Source organism: Lipotes vexillifer, unplaced genomic scaffold (assembly GCF_000442215.2).
Source record: "Lipotes vexillifer unplaced genomic scaffold, Lipotes_vexillifer_v1.1 scaffold193, whole genome shotgun sequence".
NCBI lineage: Eukaryota > Metazoa > Chordata > Mammalia > Artiodactyla > Lipotidae > Lipotes > Lipotes vexillifer.
Genome location: NW_006769306.1, coordinates 2,327,988 through 2,348,870, shown reverse-complemented (window position 1 = coordinate 2,348,870; position 20,883 = coordinate 2,327,988). Strand labels below are relative to the sequence as shown.

At 36.2% G+C, this 20,883-nt stretch overlaps 2 protein-coding genes across 3 annotated transcripts in view; one reads left to right on the top strand and one right to left on the bottom strand.

Annotated features, from left to right (window-relative positions):
* LOC103083893 (nebulin) overlaps positions 1-11,279 on the top strand; it is a 120,982-nt gene extending 109,703 nt beyond the window's left edge. The window contains 12 exon segments of the mRNA XM_082930885.1: positions 356-448; positions 1,411-1,503; positions 2,045-2,137; positions 3,696-3,788; positions 4,080-4,172; positions 4,499-4,591; positions 5,450-5,557; positions 5,663-5,846; positions 6,152-6,244; positions 7,190-7,336; positions 7,638-7,744; positions 11,106-11,279. Of these exon segments, the coding sequence (XP_082787011.1) occupies positions 356-448; positions 1,411-1,503; positions 2,045-2,137; positions 3,696-3,788; positions 4,080-4,172; positions 4,499-4,591; positions 5,450-5,557; positions 5,663-5,846; positions 6,152-6,244; positions 7,190-7,336; positions 7,638-7,744; positions 11,106-11,279 (1,371 nt within the window).
* A 9,129-nt stretch (positions 11,280-20,408) lies between these two features.
* Positions 20,409-20,883, bottom strand: part of RIF1 (replication timing regulatory factor 1) — a 49,043-nt gene continuing 48,568 nt past the window's right edge. For both annotated transcript variants that reach the window (XM_007445567.1, XM_007445568.1), the window contains one exon: positions 20,409-20,623. In XM_007445567.1, coding sequence (XP_007445629.1) covers positions 20,409-20,623 — 215 coding nt within the window. The remainder of the gene's footprint in view (positions 20,624-20,883) is intronic.

The window sequence follows — 20,883 nt, the reverse complement described above, 5'->3', positions numbered from 1 at the left end:
GTAGGGAAAATAAATATTTGCCCATCTAATTAAAAAAAAACCTTTCTATTGTACACTAAGCATTTGAGTAATTTTATGAAATTAATTTGATTTTTTTTCTTGATTCCTAACACAGAAAACCAACATTTAATATATGAGTTAGCTTAAAAGTTGAACATCAAATACACCAGCACTTTAGCCAAGGAAATATGGAGCATGTTTTCATCCAGATCTGTGCTTGAAAAAGCAGATTGACTTGGTGAATTTGTCTTTCCTGTTTGACATCTGTGTTTCATAGTACGTTCCTTACACGACAGATGAAAGGGCTGTTTTTGACTGCTCTTTTTTTTTCTGGATGCTTTCTTGTATCGTACAGGTGTTGTATAAAGAAAACATCGGGAAAGGGATTCCAGTTCCCATCACTCCAGAGATGGAGAGAGTCAAACACAATCAAGAAAACTTTAGTTCGGTATTTAAAAAGCAAACAAACAAAAACCCTTTAACTAATTTTAAACCATTTTTAAAAAAGATTAATGGCTATATTTTAAAACCTAATCAACTTATCCCAGTAAAAACTCTGACACGTCTTGTGTCTTGTTTGCAACTTAATGCTGCCATTTCCCATGAATCAGTTTCCCCATTTTGGTTAAACATTAACATCACTTAAAAAATGTTCAATATGATATCCCAGCCTTTAAAAACATAGCATTCCCAGTCTCTAGGCACCCACATTATCCTGCTTTGGCAACTTTCATTTGAACGTAAAGCTTACAAAAATTTATTCCGCAAATAAATTTAAACTGTTGGCTTCATTTCCTATTCTAACCTTCTTGGTCTCTACTGGTATTTGCATAGATATTTTCAGGGTTTGTTTGGTTTTTTTTAGCATTTTGTCACTGTTCTCCATTTAAATATAGTTAATTCTTCCCAATATGTTCACCTAAACTAAAAATTAAATACCTTGACTTCTTTTGAAAATCAACAAAAGAAGACTTGTGTGTACGCATCTTCATGTATGCAGTGTTTATAAAACCTAAATATCCTTATGTGGTTTATTAATAACATTTCCAAATCAAAATAACATCCTTGGTTCTCCTTCTGTCTCTGCCCTTTTTTCCCCCAACCTCGTAACAAGCTGGGGGGCGCAGCTCATCGTTCCCTTCCATGGTGCTCTCCTTTGCTCAGTGATGCAGAGACTAGTTCAACAAAACAGTAAAATTCTTTCAAATTTCTTAGTTTCTCTGCTCCTTCCTGCATTCCCTTGCTTTTAAGGATGGCCTTAGGCTCCTACAGGTTGGATCTAGAAGCTTCTGGTATTTCCCTTCCTCTAACTGGTTCTCTTCCTCTTTGTCCTTCTACTCCCAACTGCTCTGCAAGAAGGGGAGAGTGGTTGATTGCTCTTTTTGTTCTGGATGCTTTCCTATCACACAGGTGCTATACAAAGAAAACCTGGGCACAGGAATCCCAATCTCCATCACTCCAGAGATGCAGAGAGTCAAACTCAATCAAGAGAACCTTAGCTCGGTATTTTGGAAAGAAAGGGAAAATAGATGCCATTTAACCTCATAATTGTTGATTCTTAACATTTATTCTTCTTTTAAATCCACTTCCCTTCCTTTGCTTCTAACATACCTCACTTAGCAAAAGGACATACTTTCACATTTCTGTGGTACTACTATGGATTTTTTTTTTTTCCTAGTTAATTCTGATTTCTGTTCCATTTGGCATTTAAAAAAATATTTTTTGAAACCTTTTTTCTTTTAGTTTGCTTGGATAACAACACAACCAAGTTCCAATAATCTCAAATCCCCATGTGACTGTTTGGGAGGATAACTCCAGTCTTTCCCCAGCAACTAAGGGCCCTGCTACCCCAGATAGTGTCAGTTTGCTAATCCCAAAAGTGGCTGTCACTAAATTTTTTTGTGGCATCTTGTTAGCACATAACTCCTGGCTCCTCGGACTACTGTGTCATTTGATAACAAGGAAGTTGAACTGACCCTTAAAATCTCACAACAAATGTAATGTTACTTACGGTTGTTTTTCTGGATGCTTTCTCATCACACAGGTGTTATACAAAGAAAACATGGGCAAGGGAACCCCTTTACCTGTCACTCCAGAGATGGAGAGAGTCAAACACAATCAAGAAAATATTAGCTCGGTACTTTGGCAAGAAAAAAAAAGAAACTACTTCTTTAATGATTTAAAATAATACATATTAATCCTACTTTTTAAAGACAACTGAAATTTTGTGAATTTCTTAATCACATTTATCCTTCTTCCCTTTAGAGTTACTCCTAGACTTAACCCCATAATAACAAGGTTGCTTTAATTCATATTTTAAAGTTCTAATATCAGAAAGAGATAAATCATCCTTTTGCTCCTCTCTCCCCAAGCTTACTCTCTATCCATTACCCCTAAGGTCTCTTTGTTTTACGGACTTGTGAAATTTGGGGAGTGGCGTAGTAGGTGTGACAGGGCTCTTTCTAGACAGTGGAGTTGTGATTTTGTTGCGTTTTTGCACCTGACTTTAGGTTCTAATTTACCCTGCCAGATTTGGACAGAGACCTTGGGGAAAAATAACCCCTAATCCTCTCCTTCAGGGATAATGACATAAATTAAGATCCAGTAGTGGTTTTGGCAAATGAATGTCAATTTACTTAAAAATGAGTGTCACTCGAACTGTTTTTTGTTTTACCAATTTTAGTTCTCTTTGTTCTTCTGTATTTATCATGGTCTTCAGCTGCTAATTTTAGTAAGCCGTTTTCTGTAAGCCTGCGCTCTGTGATATTTTATACGTTTATAGATTGCTGGGGCATTGGGGTTTGTGTGGGGACATTAGCGTGCGCAGTGAGGTGCCAGCGGCCCTCCGCACCTACACTGTCTGCAGGTTCCTCGGATACTGGAACGCAGGACTCCGGAGACTAGTGTGCATTAGAATCACCGGGAAGCCCACGGTCTCTCATTCTGTAGATCTGACGTGGGCCAGAAAGTTTGCATTTCCAGCAGGGTCTCAGGTGATGCTGACCTTGCTACCCAGGGACTTCAACTTTGAGAACCACTTCTTTGACAGAATTCTTCCTCTTGAATGCCATATCCCGAAACTCCTGTGACCCCAAGAATGACACTGAGGTGACAGCGAGGCTGGGAATTTATCACGATGTTTCCTATTGACTTACCATGATAGTGATCTAATTGCTGAAAACATTTTTCCTTACCACGTATGATGATGTACTGAACTAAAGCAAGAGGCAGAGCACAGATGATAGCAAGGATACATTTTCCTGATGTGTCTATGTGAGTTCAAGTGTGGCAAAAGGGTCCAGTCTCCCTATGCTATTCAGGGAGCAGCCTCCACCTTCTGTGTTATTCAAGCGCATGCCCCTAAGTCCTGTGATATGACCTGTCAGGAGCTTGACATGAGTAGATTAGTGGGAGAGTGAAGGCAGTTTCCCATCCCTGCCCCACATCCAGGAACTAGGCACAAAAACTGCAGTTCTGTCTTGCAGGCTGTAAGGATTTCAGGGCAGGGTCCTAACCTAGAAATGTGTCTTGCTGTAACGACATCAACTTGTTTTGGAAATGTATTTCTTTCTATCTAACCTTATTGCCCAAGTGGTTTAGCACCCTGAGCCTCCTAACAAATGATCTGTTTAATCTTTTGGTAACTGCAATTCTTTTTTTCTTTTTGGCTTTTTGGATCCATTGGACTCATGTAGGTTTTGTACAAAGAAAATGTGGGGAAAGGCACCCCAACCCTTGTCACTCCAGAGATGCAGAGAGTCAAACGCAATCAGGAGAACATTAGCTCGGTATTGTCTTGAGCAATGAAAGTGCTTTTAATTTTGCAAAGTAACCCCTGCCGTTTGACCTGCTCCTAACTCCATCCCAGGTTAAAACAAACAAAATGCCAGCTTTTTAGAATCTCCCCTAAATGATATACATTTACTGTTGCCATTAACTGTTTTTTAAGCTTTCTTCTAGAGTTGTACTCACTAATAGTAGTAGATTAAACCTGGAGTTTTCTCCCCCAAATTGCATTATATTGAATAGCCTGAATACTGCCTCCTAGTGACTTTCAGGTCCACCTTTGTATCTCACAGGTGTTATACAAAGAGAACCTGGGGAAAGCCACCCCCGCGCTCTTTACTCCCGAGATGGAAAGAGTCAAACGCAATCAAGAAAACTTTAGCTCGGTATCTGACAGAGGAAAAAAGAAATGGTGACACTTTTAACAAGCCTGGCAAACATGGTTATACCACTAATTTACCTCACAGTTTCCCCAAAACTTTTATCTTTTAAAATTCTTCTTTACCTACTTAAAAATGACATACCAACCCCACCGGCTCACCTGATTTACTTCTTTCTTCTTTTGCTTTCTACAATAACATTTTAATGGCTTTCTCTTCTTGAGGTGTTTTTATAGAGTGTGACATAACTGAGCCATAACAACAGCTCGATGATGGTTTTCAGAACTGGGTTTCTGCTCTCTGATATCTGGATGCTCTCTTGGCCCCTCTAGGTATTGTACAAAGAGAATATGAGAAAAGCAACTCCGACACCGGTCACTCCAGAGATGGAGAGAGCTAAGCGCAACCAAGAAAACATTAGCTCGGTATTTTCTAGGACTAAAGAAGGAGTAGTGCAACAACTTGGAAAATAACATTTTAACATCATAAAAAAGTGTCTTTCTCATTCAACTGAAAAACACACTAAAATGAAGAGAGAGAGAGAAATGCAACATCTTGGAAAATAACATTTTAACACCATAAAAATGTGTTTTTATTCAACTGAAAATTCACACTAAAATTAACATAACTGTGCTTTTAAATTCCAAATGACTGTACTAAGACATAACAAGTTAATTGCCAGTGTTTCCTCTTCCCTTTTACTTTACTCTGAGGTAGTCTTATGTAACCAAGTGTAACAAATTGACTTCCTAACATCCTCAATCTTCAGCAATACTTTTTTAAGATACTTTATGAAACAGGTAATACTCTGAAATGGAAGCCTTCTCTGACTTTGATATTTTGGGTTTTTCATTTCTGAGGCTTTGATTTCTGTATTAGCATATTGGTTTATGAAATCTGGACACAATCCTTCAAAAAATGATCACTTGTTTTAAAGGATAGTTCTTTCAAACGTCAGTATCACATTTCGCTCTAAATATCATCCAATGTGCTGGTGCTACAATTCCCAGCAAATTCAAGAGATCACTTTTTCCCCTTCCTTTCAAAATTATACTTTGCCCTATCTCCTCAAACTCAAAAGAAATCCTTTGTCTCATTCAAGCCCTGCCTGTCCACCCTCATGCTAACTGTTCCTCTGTCAGTCACGGGCTAGCTGGGGCTTTTCAGGTGACTCAAGCTTCCCTCCCCAGCTTCTTTCACCTCCATCTGTTGGAAAGGTTTTGAGGCTTCAGAATTAGGACGGTACCACAACCTGTCCTCATTCATGGTCTCTCCTCTGTCAGGTGCTTTATTCTGATAGCTTCCGGAAACAAATACAAGGCAAAGCTGCCTATGTCTTGGACACGCCTGAGATGAGACGGGTGAGGGAGACCCAACGCCACATCTCAACGGTGAGTCAGGAATTCCTCAGATTGGGTGGGCGGCCTGTTGGAACATGTAAAAAAGGAAATGATCACACCATCCTATTTTCACCAAGTGAACTCGTGAAATTTCAGGTGAAATATCATGAAGACTTCGAGAAACACAAGGGTTGCTTCACACCAGTGGTGACAGACCCCATCACTGAACGAGTAAAGAAGAACACACAGGACTTCAGTGACATTAACTACCGAGGTATTCAGAGAAAAGTGGTAGAAATGGAACAAAAACGGAATGACCAGGATCAGGAAACTATTACAGGTAATTGGAACCTGGGGAGAAAAATCAACGTTAAGTTAAGGAAGGTAGAAGAACACAAGTGACATTATCTAGAACAAAGCAAAGGCCAGAGGACCGCAATCTGTGTTTTCATTAGATGTGAAAGAAAACCCCTATCATTTCACTGTTTGCAAAGCTGAAATCTACTTTATGCTTTGTTCCCCTCCTAGAACTAAGCTCAATGAGTGTTATTCAATCCGCCTGTGGTTGTTTAGGTTCATGCCTTGGTCTCCAAGTTATCGCAAGCGTCCAAGGACATCTGTGCTGATCCTGAATCTCACTTTCAGGTTTACGTGTCTGGCGTACAAATCCTGGCTCAGTTTTTGACTATGATCCAGCAGAAGACAACATTCAGTCCCGAAGCTTACACATGATTAATGGTATGTGATGCCACAAAAGGCTTACGACGTAAACATCACTATTTAGTGGGCTAGTGCCAGTGGCTTTTAGGCTCAGAAGTTCGTCTCCTCCAGGGCTTTCAATTTCCTGAGTCACCCATTCAGCATAAGAACACCTCCTTGACTAGTGGGCCAAGCTCATTTTCTAGACAAGTTCAAGTTAGGAAAGATTGTTTCACTGCCTAAGGGTAAGTCCCCTTCAGTCCCCATTATTATTTTATTTTTTTCCTAAAGAAAAAAAGGTAGTACATCTTTCTGTTGGAGAAATAATGAAAAAAAAGAAATACATAAGCAAAGGGAAGAGAATGGATTTGCCCTTTAACAACTTTCTGAACTGTCTTATAAGTCAAGGAAGATTAGCCACTCAACGAAACAGGCCACATGCCTTTGTGCCTTCTATTCATGTTAAAAGTAAAACAATATGTAGTGCCTATAAGTCTCAAAGGATTTATACTCTAGTCCACTGATGAAGAGAGACCAGTAAATCAGTGGTTACACCCTGACATGAACAATTTTAAAGGTCTGCACACAGATTGCAGAAACACAGAGAAAGTGTATCTAAATAAATTTGGAAGTTAGGGGGCACTTTCTGTAGAAGTTGAAAGGTGGAATTTGTGCACATTACTATCTGTTCATTTTAGTGAGCCCGGAAAATGAGCAGGATAGAGGGAAGGAGTAGTAGTCAAGGACAGACTCCGGGATTGGAAGCCTGGCTGTATCACTTAACAGATAGGGGACCTTGGGTGATTAAACTGTCATCTGGAAAATGTATCGTAAGAGTTTTTGAGGGTTTAATCCACAGAAACTACTTAAAACCCTGCATGCATGACAACAAACAAAGGCCAACTGAGAGTCAATTACCGTTAGGCATTGCTGCTATAAAAAGTTTCACCTCTGCTCCCTCTCCAATGCATCTTACCTCCCCAGCACAAGCTCAGCGCCGGAGCCGGGAGCAGTCTCGATCTGCCAGCGCGCTGAGTGTCAGCGGCGGCGAGGAGAAGTCCGAGCATTCAGAAGGTGCCCACCTCTCCACCTACAGCGACGGGGGCGTCTTCTTCTCTGCAACCTCACCAGGTACAAGTGGATGGCCCTGACCTTGACAGCCGTGGCCAACCAGCTACCGCCCTGGAGGTTACTGTTAAGAGATGCTTTGAGTAAAAACATAACAAAAAACATCTGGATCCTTTCTTCTAATGAGAGGACTAGAATTGTGGAGAGGTACATGCTGTTAGCTATTTCATTTTCATTCCTCCTATCTTGGAAATCATTCTTTTTAAATTAGGGGAAAAGACAGTGCTGCTCAGTTGCTAATCACAGATTAAATGAGGTCTAGTCACGTTTTCTCCTAATGAACCATTTTCTCCCTTCTTTTCAGCTTACAAACATGCAAAAACCACAGAGCTCCCACAGCAACGATCATCTTCAGTTGCTACCCAGCAAACAACCGTATCCTCCATCCCATCTCATCCATCTACTGCTGGAGTAAGTAACAGTAACTTACTCAAGTCATTCTCACTTTTTGATATGTGCAATAATGATTATAGGTATTCTAGTCTTTTTTTTTTTAATTAACCGAACCTTCTATTTTACATAATGCTCTTTTACTACACATCTCATGCTAACAGTAATAAATTATCAGAAAACCTTCATTAGCAACCCACATTAATTAAAAAGCATTACTCGGTGATTGAAAACAAACACACCAAAAAAAAAAAAAAAAAAAAAAAAAAGCCTAAAGCAAAGTCATCATTTTGGTCTCATTAGACCCACCCACTATCTTAAAGCAAAACATCTGTGGCTTGGAATCATTCTTCCAGAATATATTGGGCTGGCCAAAGAGCTCGTTCGGATTTTTCCCCATCATCTTACAGAAAAACCCGAACGAACTTCTTGGCCAACCCAAATATATGTGTATGCACATGTCACACACGTAATCTGGTCATATCTTAGATATCCCCTATTAATATACATTGAAGAAATAAGTCAAATCATATTCACAATTCACCAGACTACTTTAAAACTCTTAGTTTAGGGCTTCCCTGGTGGCGCACTGGTTGGGAGTCCACCTGCCGACGCAGGGGACACGGGTCCATGCCCCGGTCCGGGAAGATCCCACATGCCGCGGAGCGGCTGGGCCCATGAGCCATGGCCGCTGAGCCTGCGCGTCCGGAGCCTGTGCTCCGCAACAGGAGACGCCACAACAGTGACAGGCCCGCGTACCGCAAAAAAACAAAACAAACAAAAATAAAATAAAATAAAAATGTGTATATTCTGTAAAAGAAACTCTGACTAGGGTTAAAAAAAAAAAAAAACTCTTAGTTTAAAACCCTGGATCTCATTCATAATATTACAAAATCATAATTCTTTAGGATTGAAATGAACAATATTTGTATGTAGAAAACTATCTTTACTAAAGGACATAAGATTTAAGTAAGTATTGAGACCCATTATAGTTCAGGAAGGGAATCTTGAAGTCATTTCTCCAGAAATAAATCCATAAATTCAAGGCAATTCCAATCAAATCCTAGTAAAAATTTTTAAATTTTTATACATTAATCCTATAATTTATTTGAAAGAGTAAAGATGCAAGAATAAGCAAATTTTGAAAATGATAATAGGAAAGGACAACCATATAAGAACAAAATATGCTATAAAGCTATTGTAAATAAATATGAATTTAGCATGAGAGTAATTTTAAAATAGATGAAGTCCAAAAATGGACCCTCAAAGAACTACAAATCAGCAGAGGAAGAAAAAAAAAAAGGAAAACTAAAATACTACAGAAAAATAGAGACTACTTTTACAACTGGAAATGGTGAAAGCCTTCCTCAGCAGGTTCCAAAATCTAGATATGTAAAGGAAAAGACTGACAGATTTGACCATAAAAGGTTAAATGTTTTTATAGCAAAAAGAAATGTCAAACTGGGAAAAAATATTATATACTCAACAAAAAGATTAATATCTAAAAACGCATAAAGTATCCAAAGTTCATTGACATATTATCCCCCTTCCCTTCAAAATAAAACCTGGAAGCATATGGATAGACAATATACAGCAAAATTTTTTAAAATGGCCAACAAAAAAAACATGTTCACCATTTGACTACTAACCAGAAATATGCAACAATAAAGTATATTAGAACATTACATTAGTGAACTTTTTAAAAAACTTAAAAGGCACATGCCTTTGACCAAATACTTTCACTTTTAAAAGCTTTCTTTTGAAATATCTGCCCAAACACAAACACTATAGGGTTAGTGGATGAAAACATGGTGACAATTAAATGTCCAGAAATATAAAAATGGCTAAATAATTTGCGATAGTACTAAAATATGGAATTCTCTACAGCAGTAAAAAAGAATGTGATCTATATTTATATGGAAAGACTTCCAAGCTGTATTAAATGGAAGGAACAAGTCAGAGTACTATTTATAGTAGTATTCCACTTATGTGGGGCAGGGGGGAACCTATCCTTGAAGTGAATATATTGTGTATATTTCAGAATGCTAGGAAAAAATATGTAGGTCTCATACCAAATTACTAAGTAGTGACTGCTCCTATGAAGAAAATTTGGGCACTTTCAAGTTTTATCTCTAAATTGTTACAGTTTTTAAAAACCTTATTTCATTGTTGTGAGAACACGAGATCAACCTACCCTTGTATTTTTAAGTGTATAATACATTATTGTTTACTATAGATTCAAGGTTGTGTACAGATCCCTAAAGATCTCTAGAACAGATCTCTAGGGTTTATTCATCTTGCTTAACTGAAACTTTATGCCTGTTGATCAGTAATGCCCCATTTTCCTTTCCCACCATGCTACAATTCTTTTAAAAACATTGTGGAGGTTAGCTTTCCAGAAACTTTTCCTACTGGTATGCTCCCAAAGTGAGAAAAACATGCAATATTGCTGATTTTTCAATTTTTTTCTCCAAAACACTAGATTAGTACAACCACTAATGTACTTTCTGTATATATTTGCCTATTTGGGATATTTCATATAAATGAAATCACACAATATGTGTTCTTCTGTGACTGGCTTCTTAATGTTTTGAGGTTATCCATGTTGTATCATATATCAGTACTTCATCCCTTTTTATTAGCAAATATTTAATTGTATGGGAATACCTTTTCTTTCTTCATTCATCAGTTGGTGGGCATTTGGGCTAGTTCCACTTTTTGGCTGTTACAAATAATGCCGTTATGAATACGGATGTACAAGTTACTATGTGGACTTATGTTCATTCCTCTTGTGTATATACCTAGGAGTAGAACTGCTAGGTCACATGGTAACTCTTAAAATGGGAAGAGCTTCCAAAACTGTTTTCCAAAGTGTCTGCACCATCTTCCTTTCCCACCAACAGTTTATAAAGATTCAAATTTTTCCATATCCTCCCCAATACTTGTTACTATCTTTTCGATTATCACCATTCCAGTGTGTGTGACACACACACACACACACACACACACACACACACACACACACACACGTTATTTCGTTGTAGTTTTGCATTTTCCTGATGACTAACAAACAATGTTGAGCATCTTTTCACGTGCTTAGTGGCTCTTGGTTTATCATCTCCTTTGGAGAATTCTGATCCTTTGCCCCTGTCCCTTTTCAGTATTGAATTATAGGAGTTTTTTTTAATATAGTCTGGATAGTGATCCCTTATTAGATATATGATTAGCAAATATTTTCTCCTAGTTTGTGAGTTGTCTTTTAGTTTTGTTGGTAGGTAGTTGCACATTCTGTTTTGTGCAAGTTGGTGGAAACTAAAATTAGGTGTTCGGGTTAATTCCTGCAAATCTAATATATATTTCCCTTTTTCGTCTTTACCGATAGAAAATCTTCCGTGCCATGTATGACTATATGGCTGCAGATGCAGATGAGGTGTCCTTCAAAGATGGAGATGCCATTGTAAACGTTCAAACTGTTGATGAAGGTTGGATGTATGGCACCGTGCAGAGGACTGGCAGGACGGGCATGCTCCCAGCCAACTATGTTGAAGCTATTTAGGAACTTCAAAGCACTGCACCTGTCTACAGCACCTACAAATCTTGCCGTCAGCATTTGTTTAGACTCTCTATTCCCCGAGTTCTGAAGCTGCGTAGTGCTTTTTGTGTCAATATGATTCATGGTTGTACCATCCCTTGTTTCTATATGTACCCCAATAATTCACCAGTAAAACAAAGGTTAGTACAACTAATCTGTCCAATTATTAAACTAGACTTCTATCTTCTGGACTTGCACATAAAACTTGAGAAAACATTAAACCCATAGGTCTTTTAATTGCCATTATTAAATTTTCCTTTGGGTTTTAAAATGTTTAATTTCAGAGTAGACATTTTTAAAGTTTCTGCATTGTTATATTACTGTTGCATCAACCCAGAATCTTTCTCCATTATGAAAATGTTGTTTAACAGTATTTCTTTTCTAAATCAAGAGTTCTAAACATGTTAAACACATTTTTTTTTAAATGGCAGAGATATTCACCTATTCCTTGCTGACTACTGACACTCATTTCTAATCCAGTTCTGAAGTTATAAAGCGGATAGTCAATATAAATTGGTGTTAAGCTAGTAACTAATAAAATCTGCAATTCTGCAACAAACACCACTGATGGAATGAGCATTATTTATTTTTAAAGATCTACAAATAAAAACTTCAACAAAAGCAAACCCCTTACACTAGACTTCATTAAAAAAATTAAACTTAAAAAAAAGTACTGTTAAATGCACCAGACACCACATTGTAGATCAACTATACTTCTTCAATGAAAAAAAAAAAAGCACAAGTGTAGACTTTCTCAAAACTCTATTCATACTTGTATTCAGCAAGCTTTCCTTATGGCTTGGCTTATAACGCTTTAGAAATAGCTGTGGGATCCAACAGCTGTGGGATCTGTGGGATCCCAAAGGGGATCTTCCCCGTCTGTATCCAGTGGGCTGGCAGTCTGTGGCAAAGGCATGGGCAAAGGGTGGAGTGCCAACCAATAATGGCTTGTGCTTAAGTTTACAGAGTATCCTTTCTAAAAAGCAAAAGATCTGTCCACATTACTTTAGAGCCGTAGTAATACTGCTGTCCTAAAGCTTCTTAATGTGTGTCTGAGACTCAAGAGCAAAGCGTACACGTGAAAATGAAGGCAGAGACTGGGGTGATGCTTCTACATGCCAGGAAAGCCAAAAATTGCCAGCAAACCACAGAAGCTAGGGGAGGGGGATGGAACAGCCTTCCTCACAGCCCTTAGAAGGGACCAACACTTGCTGACAAAGTTATCTCAGACTTCTAGCCCCCAGAACCAAAACAATAAATTTCTGTTACTTAAGCCACTCAGCTTGTGGCTGTTAACAGCAGCCATAGTAAACTAATACAGTATTTTTCAACATCACTAAGTATTTCGGGGGTTTTTCCCCTTCCTTTAAAAGTATGGATTTACAGTCTCCTAAGGCAAAGAAATAAAAGCAAAAATAAACAAATGGGACCTAATCAAACTTTAAGCTTTTGCACAGCAAACCATGAACAAAACGAAAAGACAACCTCGGAATGGGAAAGAATATCTGCAAATGATGCAACCAACAAGGGGTTAGTTTCCAAAATATACCAACAGCTCACACAACTCAATACCAAAAAACCAAACCACCCAATCAAAAAACGGGCAGAAGATCTAAAGAAAAATTTCTCCAAAGAAGACATACAGATGGCCAACAGGCAAATGAAAAGATGCTCAAAACTGCTAATTATTAGAGAAATGCAAATCAAAACTACAATGAGGTACCAGTTCACTCTGGTCAGAATGGCCATCATCAAAAAGTCTGCAAATAATAAATGCTGGAGATGGTGTGCAGAAATGTTGGTGGGAATGTAAACTGGTGCAGCCACTATGAACAGTATGGAGGTTCCAAAAAACTAAAATAGAACTACCATATGATCCAGCAATCCCACTCCTGGGCATATATCTGGAAAAGATGAAAACTCTAATTAGAAAAGATACATGCACCCCAACATTCACAGCAGCACTATTTACAATACCCAAGACAGAAACAACCCAAATGCCCATCAACAGACAATGAGTTTAAGATGTGAGATATATATACATATATATATATATATATATATAAGATCTCACACACACAATGGAATATTAGCCATAAAAAAGAACGAAATATTGACCTTTGCAACAACATGGATGGACACAGAAAATATCATACGGAGAGAAAGTATTATATATCACATATGCACAATCTATAAAATAATACAAATGAATCTTTATACAAAGCAGAAAGAGACTCACAGGCACAGAAAACAAACTTACGGTTAACAAAGGGGACAGGGAGGGAGGAAGAGGGATAAATTAGAAGTATGGGATTAAGAGATAAACCCTACTATACATAAAATAGATATGCAACAAGGACTTACTGTGTAACACAGGGAATAATATTCAATATCTTGTAATAACCTATAATGGAAATAACCTGAAAAACATATATATAACTGAACCACTTCACTGTATACCTGAAACTAGCACAATATTGTAAATCAACTATACTTCAACTTTTTTTTTTTTTTAAAAAGTATGGATTTAGAAGTGTGTGGAACCCGTAAGACTATGAATAAAACAGAGATCCTCTACGGTTAAAAATAGGCCATAAAAGAGGGGAAGAATATGAATGGTTCATGTGCTCGTGGAGGAATACAATGCTCACTTTTAGGTTGGTTTCTGGATTATGTTATTCTCATTCATTTCAGGCCGCCTCACTGAAACACAAAATTTAAAAAAAAAAACCCAAAGAACAACAAGTACCATAATTTTTTTTGTTTGTTTTATTTCAGATTAAAGTGCATTTCTTTAAAAATGTTTCAATGTCCAGTTTCAATTGGCAAGTGAATAACAGTCAACTCTCAACAGATTATGAAAGTTTTACTGTGGATCAGACACATTCTCCCTCCCTCCAGTCAGTCATAATGAACCTGAAAATACAATTTTAGTATAGGTCTACCTGCTTCAAATGTTGTATAAAGCATTACACAAACAAAACTGACTGCACCCTTATTTCCCATCTACTAGTACAGTCAATTGAGGAATGAACAGGTACTTCTGTGAAGTTTCAACTTAAATCATTTGACTTATCAAATATAAATATTTTCTGAATGTAAAACTAAGCTCTCTTAGAGTTTATCAAGTGATGAAAACAAAAATATTACAGGGCTAATAAATGACTGATTTGGCTTCTCTCAGTCCTTTTCTAAGTGCACATTAGTCAAGTCTATCCACAGGAGGTAGTGTTTATATTGAAAGCGATCCATTACTCAACAACACAGAAAGCAAACTCCCCAAAGCCCCAATTGTTTTACAGGTGTGATTTAACCAATTAGTGCCAGATGCCTTTCCTTCACACATCAGGTCCCTTAATATCCATTGCAAACACAGAACAATGCTTTAAGGATTTAGGAGAAAAAGGCGTACATAAAAAATACTAGTATCTCCTAGTATATGTGTATTTGAGCGATGGTAAGATATAAATGGAATCGGGGGAACCCATTTTATAAAATAAAATCTAAATAATGGCAATAGAAATTAAATCAATATTCCTATCCTGCCAGCCAGAAGTAGCCAAACTGCCATGTATGAACAAATCTATCCCTTATGTCAAGGACTGGCACACTTTATGTAAAGTGTCAGATAGTAGTATGTTTGAAGTGTCAGACAGTATGTTTGATATTACAAGCCACCACAGTCCTTCAGACTACTCAATTCTACCACTGTAGCTGGAAAGCAGCCAAATATGTAAATAAGCATGACCGTGTCCCAGTAAAACCTTATTTACAAACAATACAATTTTAATTTTATATATTTTCATGTGCCACAAAATACTATTATTTTGATTTCTTCAACCATTTAGAAAACATAAAAACCACTCTTGGTTCATCAGATGTAAAAAAGAGGTGGCAGGTTGTAGTTTGTTAACCTCTGCTCTTTAAACTTACTAGGCAAAACTGCCGTCTTTTGTTTCCTATACTCAAAATCGATTCTTAATTCCATTTTTCTATTAGAAAATTTCCATTCCATAAAAATAAAAAATTCCTCAGACCCCTGTTAACTATTCAACTAAGTATCAAAATAGCTATTATACATTCCATTTTCAGTTCCATGACATTTTATTTTGAAAGTGAACCTTCTAGTTATATGCAGCTTATCCATCTAAGAAGTAACACTGTCTTTTGTTGGAAATTATTTACTGATGGGGGGTCAGAGTATTAAATAATAATGTATTTCTAAATAATTATTCAAGGGCTTTATGAACATTAATTATGGTACTCTATTATGTATAGGATAACTCAGGGACCACTGGCTGCCAGTTATTTTCAAAATACACAGAACTGTTTGTCTCTATACTTAATGACCTAATTGCTTTATTACTATTTCAGCTCAATTTTTCTTTCCCTTTCTCTTCATTTTATCATTTATCAGTGCATCAATCTCTATCAGCACATAAGTCTGCCATCTGATATGCTTAGTTTCATCCAGTTATAAAATGGTTCACTGTAGTGTAAAGATATGGTTCCCTCTACTACAAGTAGAAGACCAAAAGCTATGTAGGTTTTCTTCTTCCATGTGACATCAATTTAAAATACTGTCTTTAATTTTATACTCACATGTAAAGAGAGAGGTTATCTTTTATTCTAATGGTATATTTCAGGGGAGTAAGCATTTACAGTTCGGCACTTGGTTTTAACTGTTCTTTGGTGAAAGGATTGGCATATGAAGAAAAAAACGGTAAAGACCACATTGTAAAATTTAATATTCTATTGCAAGAACTAAGTAGACACTCATAATTATATCAGACTACTACTCTAGTAAGTATCTATAGATCTTCAAATCCAAATGACTCAGATTTTAATGGATACTTTCAAGAAGCAATATACAAAACCTGGCATATAACAGACATATCATTAATTGGGCCATGAGAAACCACAGAGACCACATTTGTTTCACAGATTGAGCTATCAGTAAATTTTGATAATCTATTTTTAAAACCCATTACTTAACTTCTGGCGACATTTCCTTAAGTGCTTTGGATGAGGGCAGCTCTTACAATAAAAGTATTTAAATATGAAGGAAATATAACATCTTAACAGAATGCCAAGAAAAACTCATTTTGGAAAATCAGATTATTCAACTCTTTCAACTCCATTTTACAACAAAACAGCAAGTTTTAACCATGTAATGTTGCAGCAGTCACCAGAGGTCTTCAGTAAAATGATTATAAGGCACATTTTTCAGAATTGACTTATTACAGCACTGCTAACTTTACTGCCAAATTAAACTTAGTTAGGGGTAGTCTGTTTTCAAGGTTTATTAATGAAATAATGAAGTCACATAACTTAGTCTCTAAATGAAATCTTGCCTTCTAAATGCACCTCTAATATTGTGAAAATTTACCTTTATATTAACAAAAACTCAGAACATAATTCACATATACTCGTAAGACTCCACATTGCCCAAACTACTTAAATAAGGTTCTTTACAACATAAAATATCTTCCATATTTAAAAGCTCCAAATGAAGCAAAATTCTACCTTTTACAATTTTATTTAAATTTTTGTACTGTAATTTGAAGCCTTCAAGACCAATCTGAATCCTCAATTCAGACATTTGAAAAAGTTTTTTTAAAAAAGACTAGCTTTTATCTTTTTTTTTTTTTTTTTTTTGCAGTCAGCGGCCATGGCTCACGGGCCCAGCGATCTTCCCGGACTGGGGCACGAACCCATGTCCCCTGCATCGGCAGGCAGACTCTCAACCACTGCACCACCAGGGAAGCCCCTAGCTTTTATCTTTTGTGGCAATAATTCTAAGGACTTAAATCTGCTTGGGATACCAAAACCTAATTTAATTTAGATCTTGAAGCCTCTTATGCCGACGACCACAAATGCAGTCCGCATCAGCATTTGTATGGATCACATGGGAATTGTTAGAAATGAACTATTAGGCCCCCATCACAGACCTACTGAATCAGAATCTGCATTTTTACCAATACATGCAAGTTTGAGAAGTACTATGTTAAGAGTCAGAACTTCACTCTAATGTTTGTATACAACGTCCAAGACCTTTCTAATGGCTTAGGGATAAAATGGTCTTGTGCTGAACTAATGAGCAAGCAGCTAACTCCCCTGACTCAAGTCTTAGCCTAATAATTATTAACAACTGCTATTTTATGGCCTCCAACCCTAGCTCACAAATTATCTCGCTGCAAATCAATTATGAAGAATATGAGATGGAATCTAGGCTTTTCTTAGTGGATTATAAAGTCAAAGTTGGAAGGAATGGCATTAAGAGAAAAATGTGACACTGTAACTCGTATTTTTGGTAAATTTCAACTAAGCCTGCTTTTGAAACAGCACTTATTTTTACTCATTCCTTTAAAAACAAAACTCTACTTGTATGTTTTCCACATACTCCTCCCATTTTTCCAAACTTTTGTTTCCTGTCCTGCCACCTTTATTTAAGGCAAGATATAACCCAACTTTCTTGACATTTTTATGATTCTTAAATATATAACAGAATCCATACTACACCAAGCTGCACAGAAAGAAAGAATCATGGACAATGTCAGGGTTACCATACTTATAAAGTTCACATTTCAATCTTATTTTTGACTGTATTATCCTACTGCATAATTACTTGAGCAAAAGCTCTCCACTATTCAACAATGGCTTTCGAACTTGTTCAAACAGCAGAGCATCTTTAATAATGGGCTCACTGAAATAATGGAAATTTAAATCCACTATGAAATCCGTTTTGGAACATGGAAAATTATACTATGGCTCTGCATTCAACTAGATTCTTTATAAATGCATAAAATAAGAAATCACATTTGAGTGTTCTCAGTAATGACTGCCATGTTTTATTAACCATTAGGAATTACTTGAAAAAAACTGATTTCACTTTAATAGTGAAACAACACACTGGAGCTGATCAAGGAATATTAATGCTTTCAGCTCTTCTGGAATCACTCAGGAAAAAATTTGCAGAAAATTTTAAGGCAAGAAAATTGAAAATAAGTTGCCTCACATACACACTTATAACTATATCAACAATGAAGACTTAGCAAACTGGTTTTTGCCCTCAAATATTTAAGAATATATCCTTATTAAACCACAATGTTTTAAAATTAAAATCTGTGCTTGCATCAAACTCAGTGATTTAAGTAAACGGTAATCATTTTGGTCACATTTTCTGCTATACTGTTCATTTTCCCAAGAACTTCATTCCACCAGCAAGTAAGTTTAGTTCACACAAATATTAAGATACGAAGTCATGAAATGAGCTAATTCTGACTCCTCTCAACACACATACACATCCCTTCTTACACATGTTCGCAAAAACATATATGCCTCTTTACTGTCAAATACAATTTGGGAAATAAATGATAGACAATTTAAACCACAATTATAAATGTTTAAAAAATTCCTAATTTTTCATTAGCTATTTCTTCAAGCTACAATCCTCAGTTCAGTGGTCCCAGAATTTCTTTTAAAATCATCCTCAGCATATAAATATCATACTTAGACCCTAAAATATTTGCGATGTACTGATAATGAATTTATTATTAAAGAAAAACCAACTTTTACTGTGACTGGGTGGCAGCCCCCTTCTGAATGTAAAGCTAACCAAGACACAAGGATTAAACTTTCTATAAGTTGCTGAAGAATGTGTGCCTTTTCAAGTAAGGGTTAGTTCTGAATAAGTCTGAAACTGAGATCACTTGCTCATTCTATTTAGAAAACAAATGAAATACTCTGTTAAAAAGATGAAACAAATATGGGAAAGTCAGGCACTAATACCAGTTGGTAAAATCTACAAATGGTTTGATTACATACACCCTACTTTTTTACTCGGTAAAACATAAATATTTTGAAAGAACAGTTTCAAATTTCCCCCAAGTTTGCTTTAGGTATAGGTAAAAAGAGCAGATAAACTCTAGATTTCTTATGGTCCAAGTTATAATGAAAATACTCAAGTTAAATCCCCATTAAAGAGAAATGTAATGAGGCACGCTTTCTAGTGGCTGATACCCTCTTCTAAACCAAAAGGGATGGGGGTTGCAGGGGAAGGTTATGGGAATGAATGGCAAAGTTGTCATGTAACACTTTCTCATTTCCATTACTTTACTCTTTCTGGTTACTTTAGAAAATAAACTCATGTTTTAACTAACACTATTAACTAAGTACAAAACTATTTGTTGTTTTATTTGTAGAGACAGAATCCTACAAACATCTGCAGCAAGCCCATGAAGCACTTCTATCCATACTGATATCTCAGTATTCAATATATACAAAATTATGTTTCTATTAAACAAAACAAAGGTATTCACAAGAAGCTGCAGAAAAAAACTCATGCAATTAACGAAGACTGAAATTTATAAATTAAAAACTTAATCTATACATAATGTACAAATAGTCGTGCATTTTTAACTGAATATTATATGTCTCATAAGAGTATATTTTCACAGGCAAATGCTGCTGAACAAATATTTGCTAACGCAAATGAATGGAATTTTAGTAAATTCTGCTTTAATATTTAACCCCAAAAGTTGAAACTTTTGATATTTTTCTTGAAATATAAGTATTTTCTTGTCCAAATAACGTTGATGTCTGCGAAAAGCGTTCCAAAAGATTCTCTTGCATCTCATTTGGGGTGTTTTACCAAGAACAAATTTCTTAAACCTCAGGCACAACAAATAGAAATTTTAAAAAAGGAAATCAAGTATAAATACCTTATCAGTTCAGCAAAAAGTTCAAATAAAAATTTTCATTTTTACTTACTGAGAACAGGTATATTACATAAAATGTTCCATTAAAATACGCATGAGTAAGTGAAATACAATGTATGCTAGTTTTTACTTTCACATTTCAATATTTAAATTTTTGGAAAAACTACGCATAGCAGCCAAGAAAACATGTTATACAGGAAAAAATGATCTCACTAACAAAACTGAACTTAATAAGATATTGCCCTTCAGCGTCTGAAATGTTACCAACTTTGCAAACATTCAGTCTGAAATTGTGCTATATTTCAGAACTTACTTTATGAATCAACAAATCCAGTGATTTTTTTTTTTTTAACTTCAATTTTCTCTTAAAACACTAAATAGAATTTTCATGGGCTGGTGACCTCCAACGTGACTGCAGATTTTTAATTATAGAGTTTGCCATGCTACCAAGTTTCTCATGCATTTCAAATAGCTGGCTTCCTGAATAATTATGGAGATCTTCTGAATCTAGTTGAAGAGCAAGTGCACTAATCTGGGCCACAAGATTTTTAGATAACGGAGTCTCTAAAGCAACAGGATCAATTAAATCTAAAAGAAAGGAAAAAAGCACAATTAAATCTATTCCAGATAAATCTTAAATTATATCTCTCACCTTTTAAGGTAATAAAAATTTAAGTGCCCAGGTTTCAAATTAAGAGTGCAGGCTGAGGTATACCTGCTCAAGGTCAAGAGAACAGGCAAAAAAAAATTACCATAGCTTATTCTTTGCCATTACAGAAATCATGACTACTTCATTTTTATGAACAACATAACTGGAATGCAATGTTTATAGTTTATATCCTCATTTG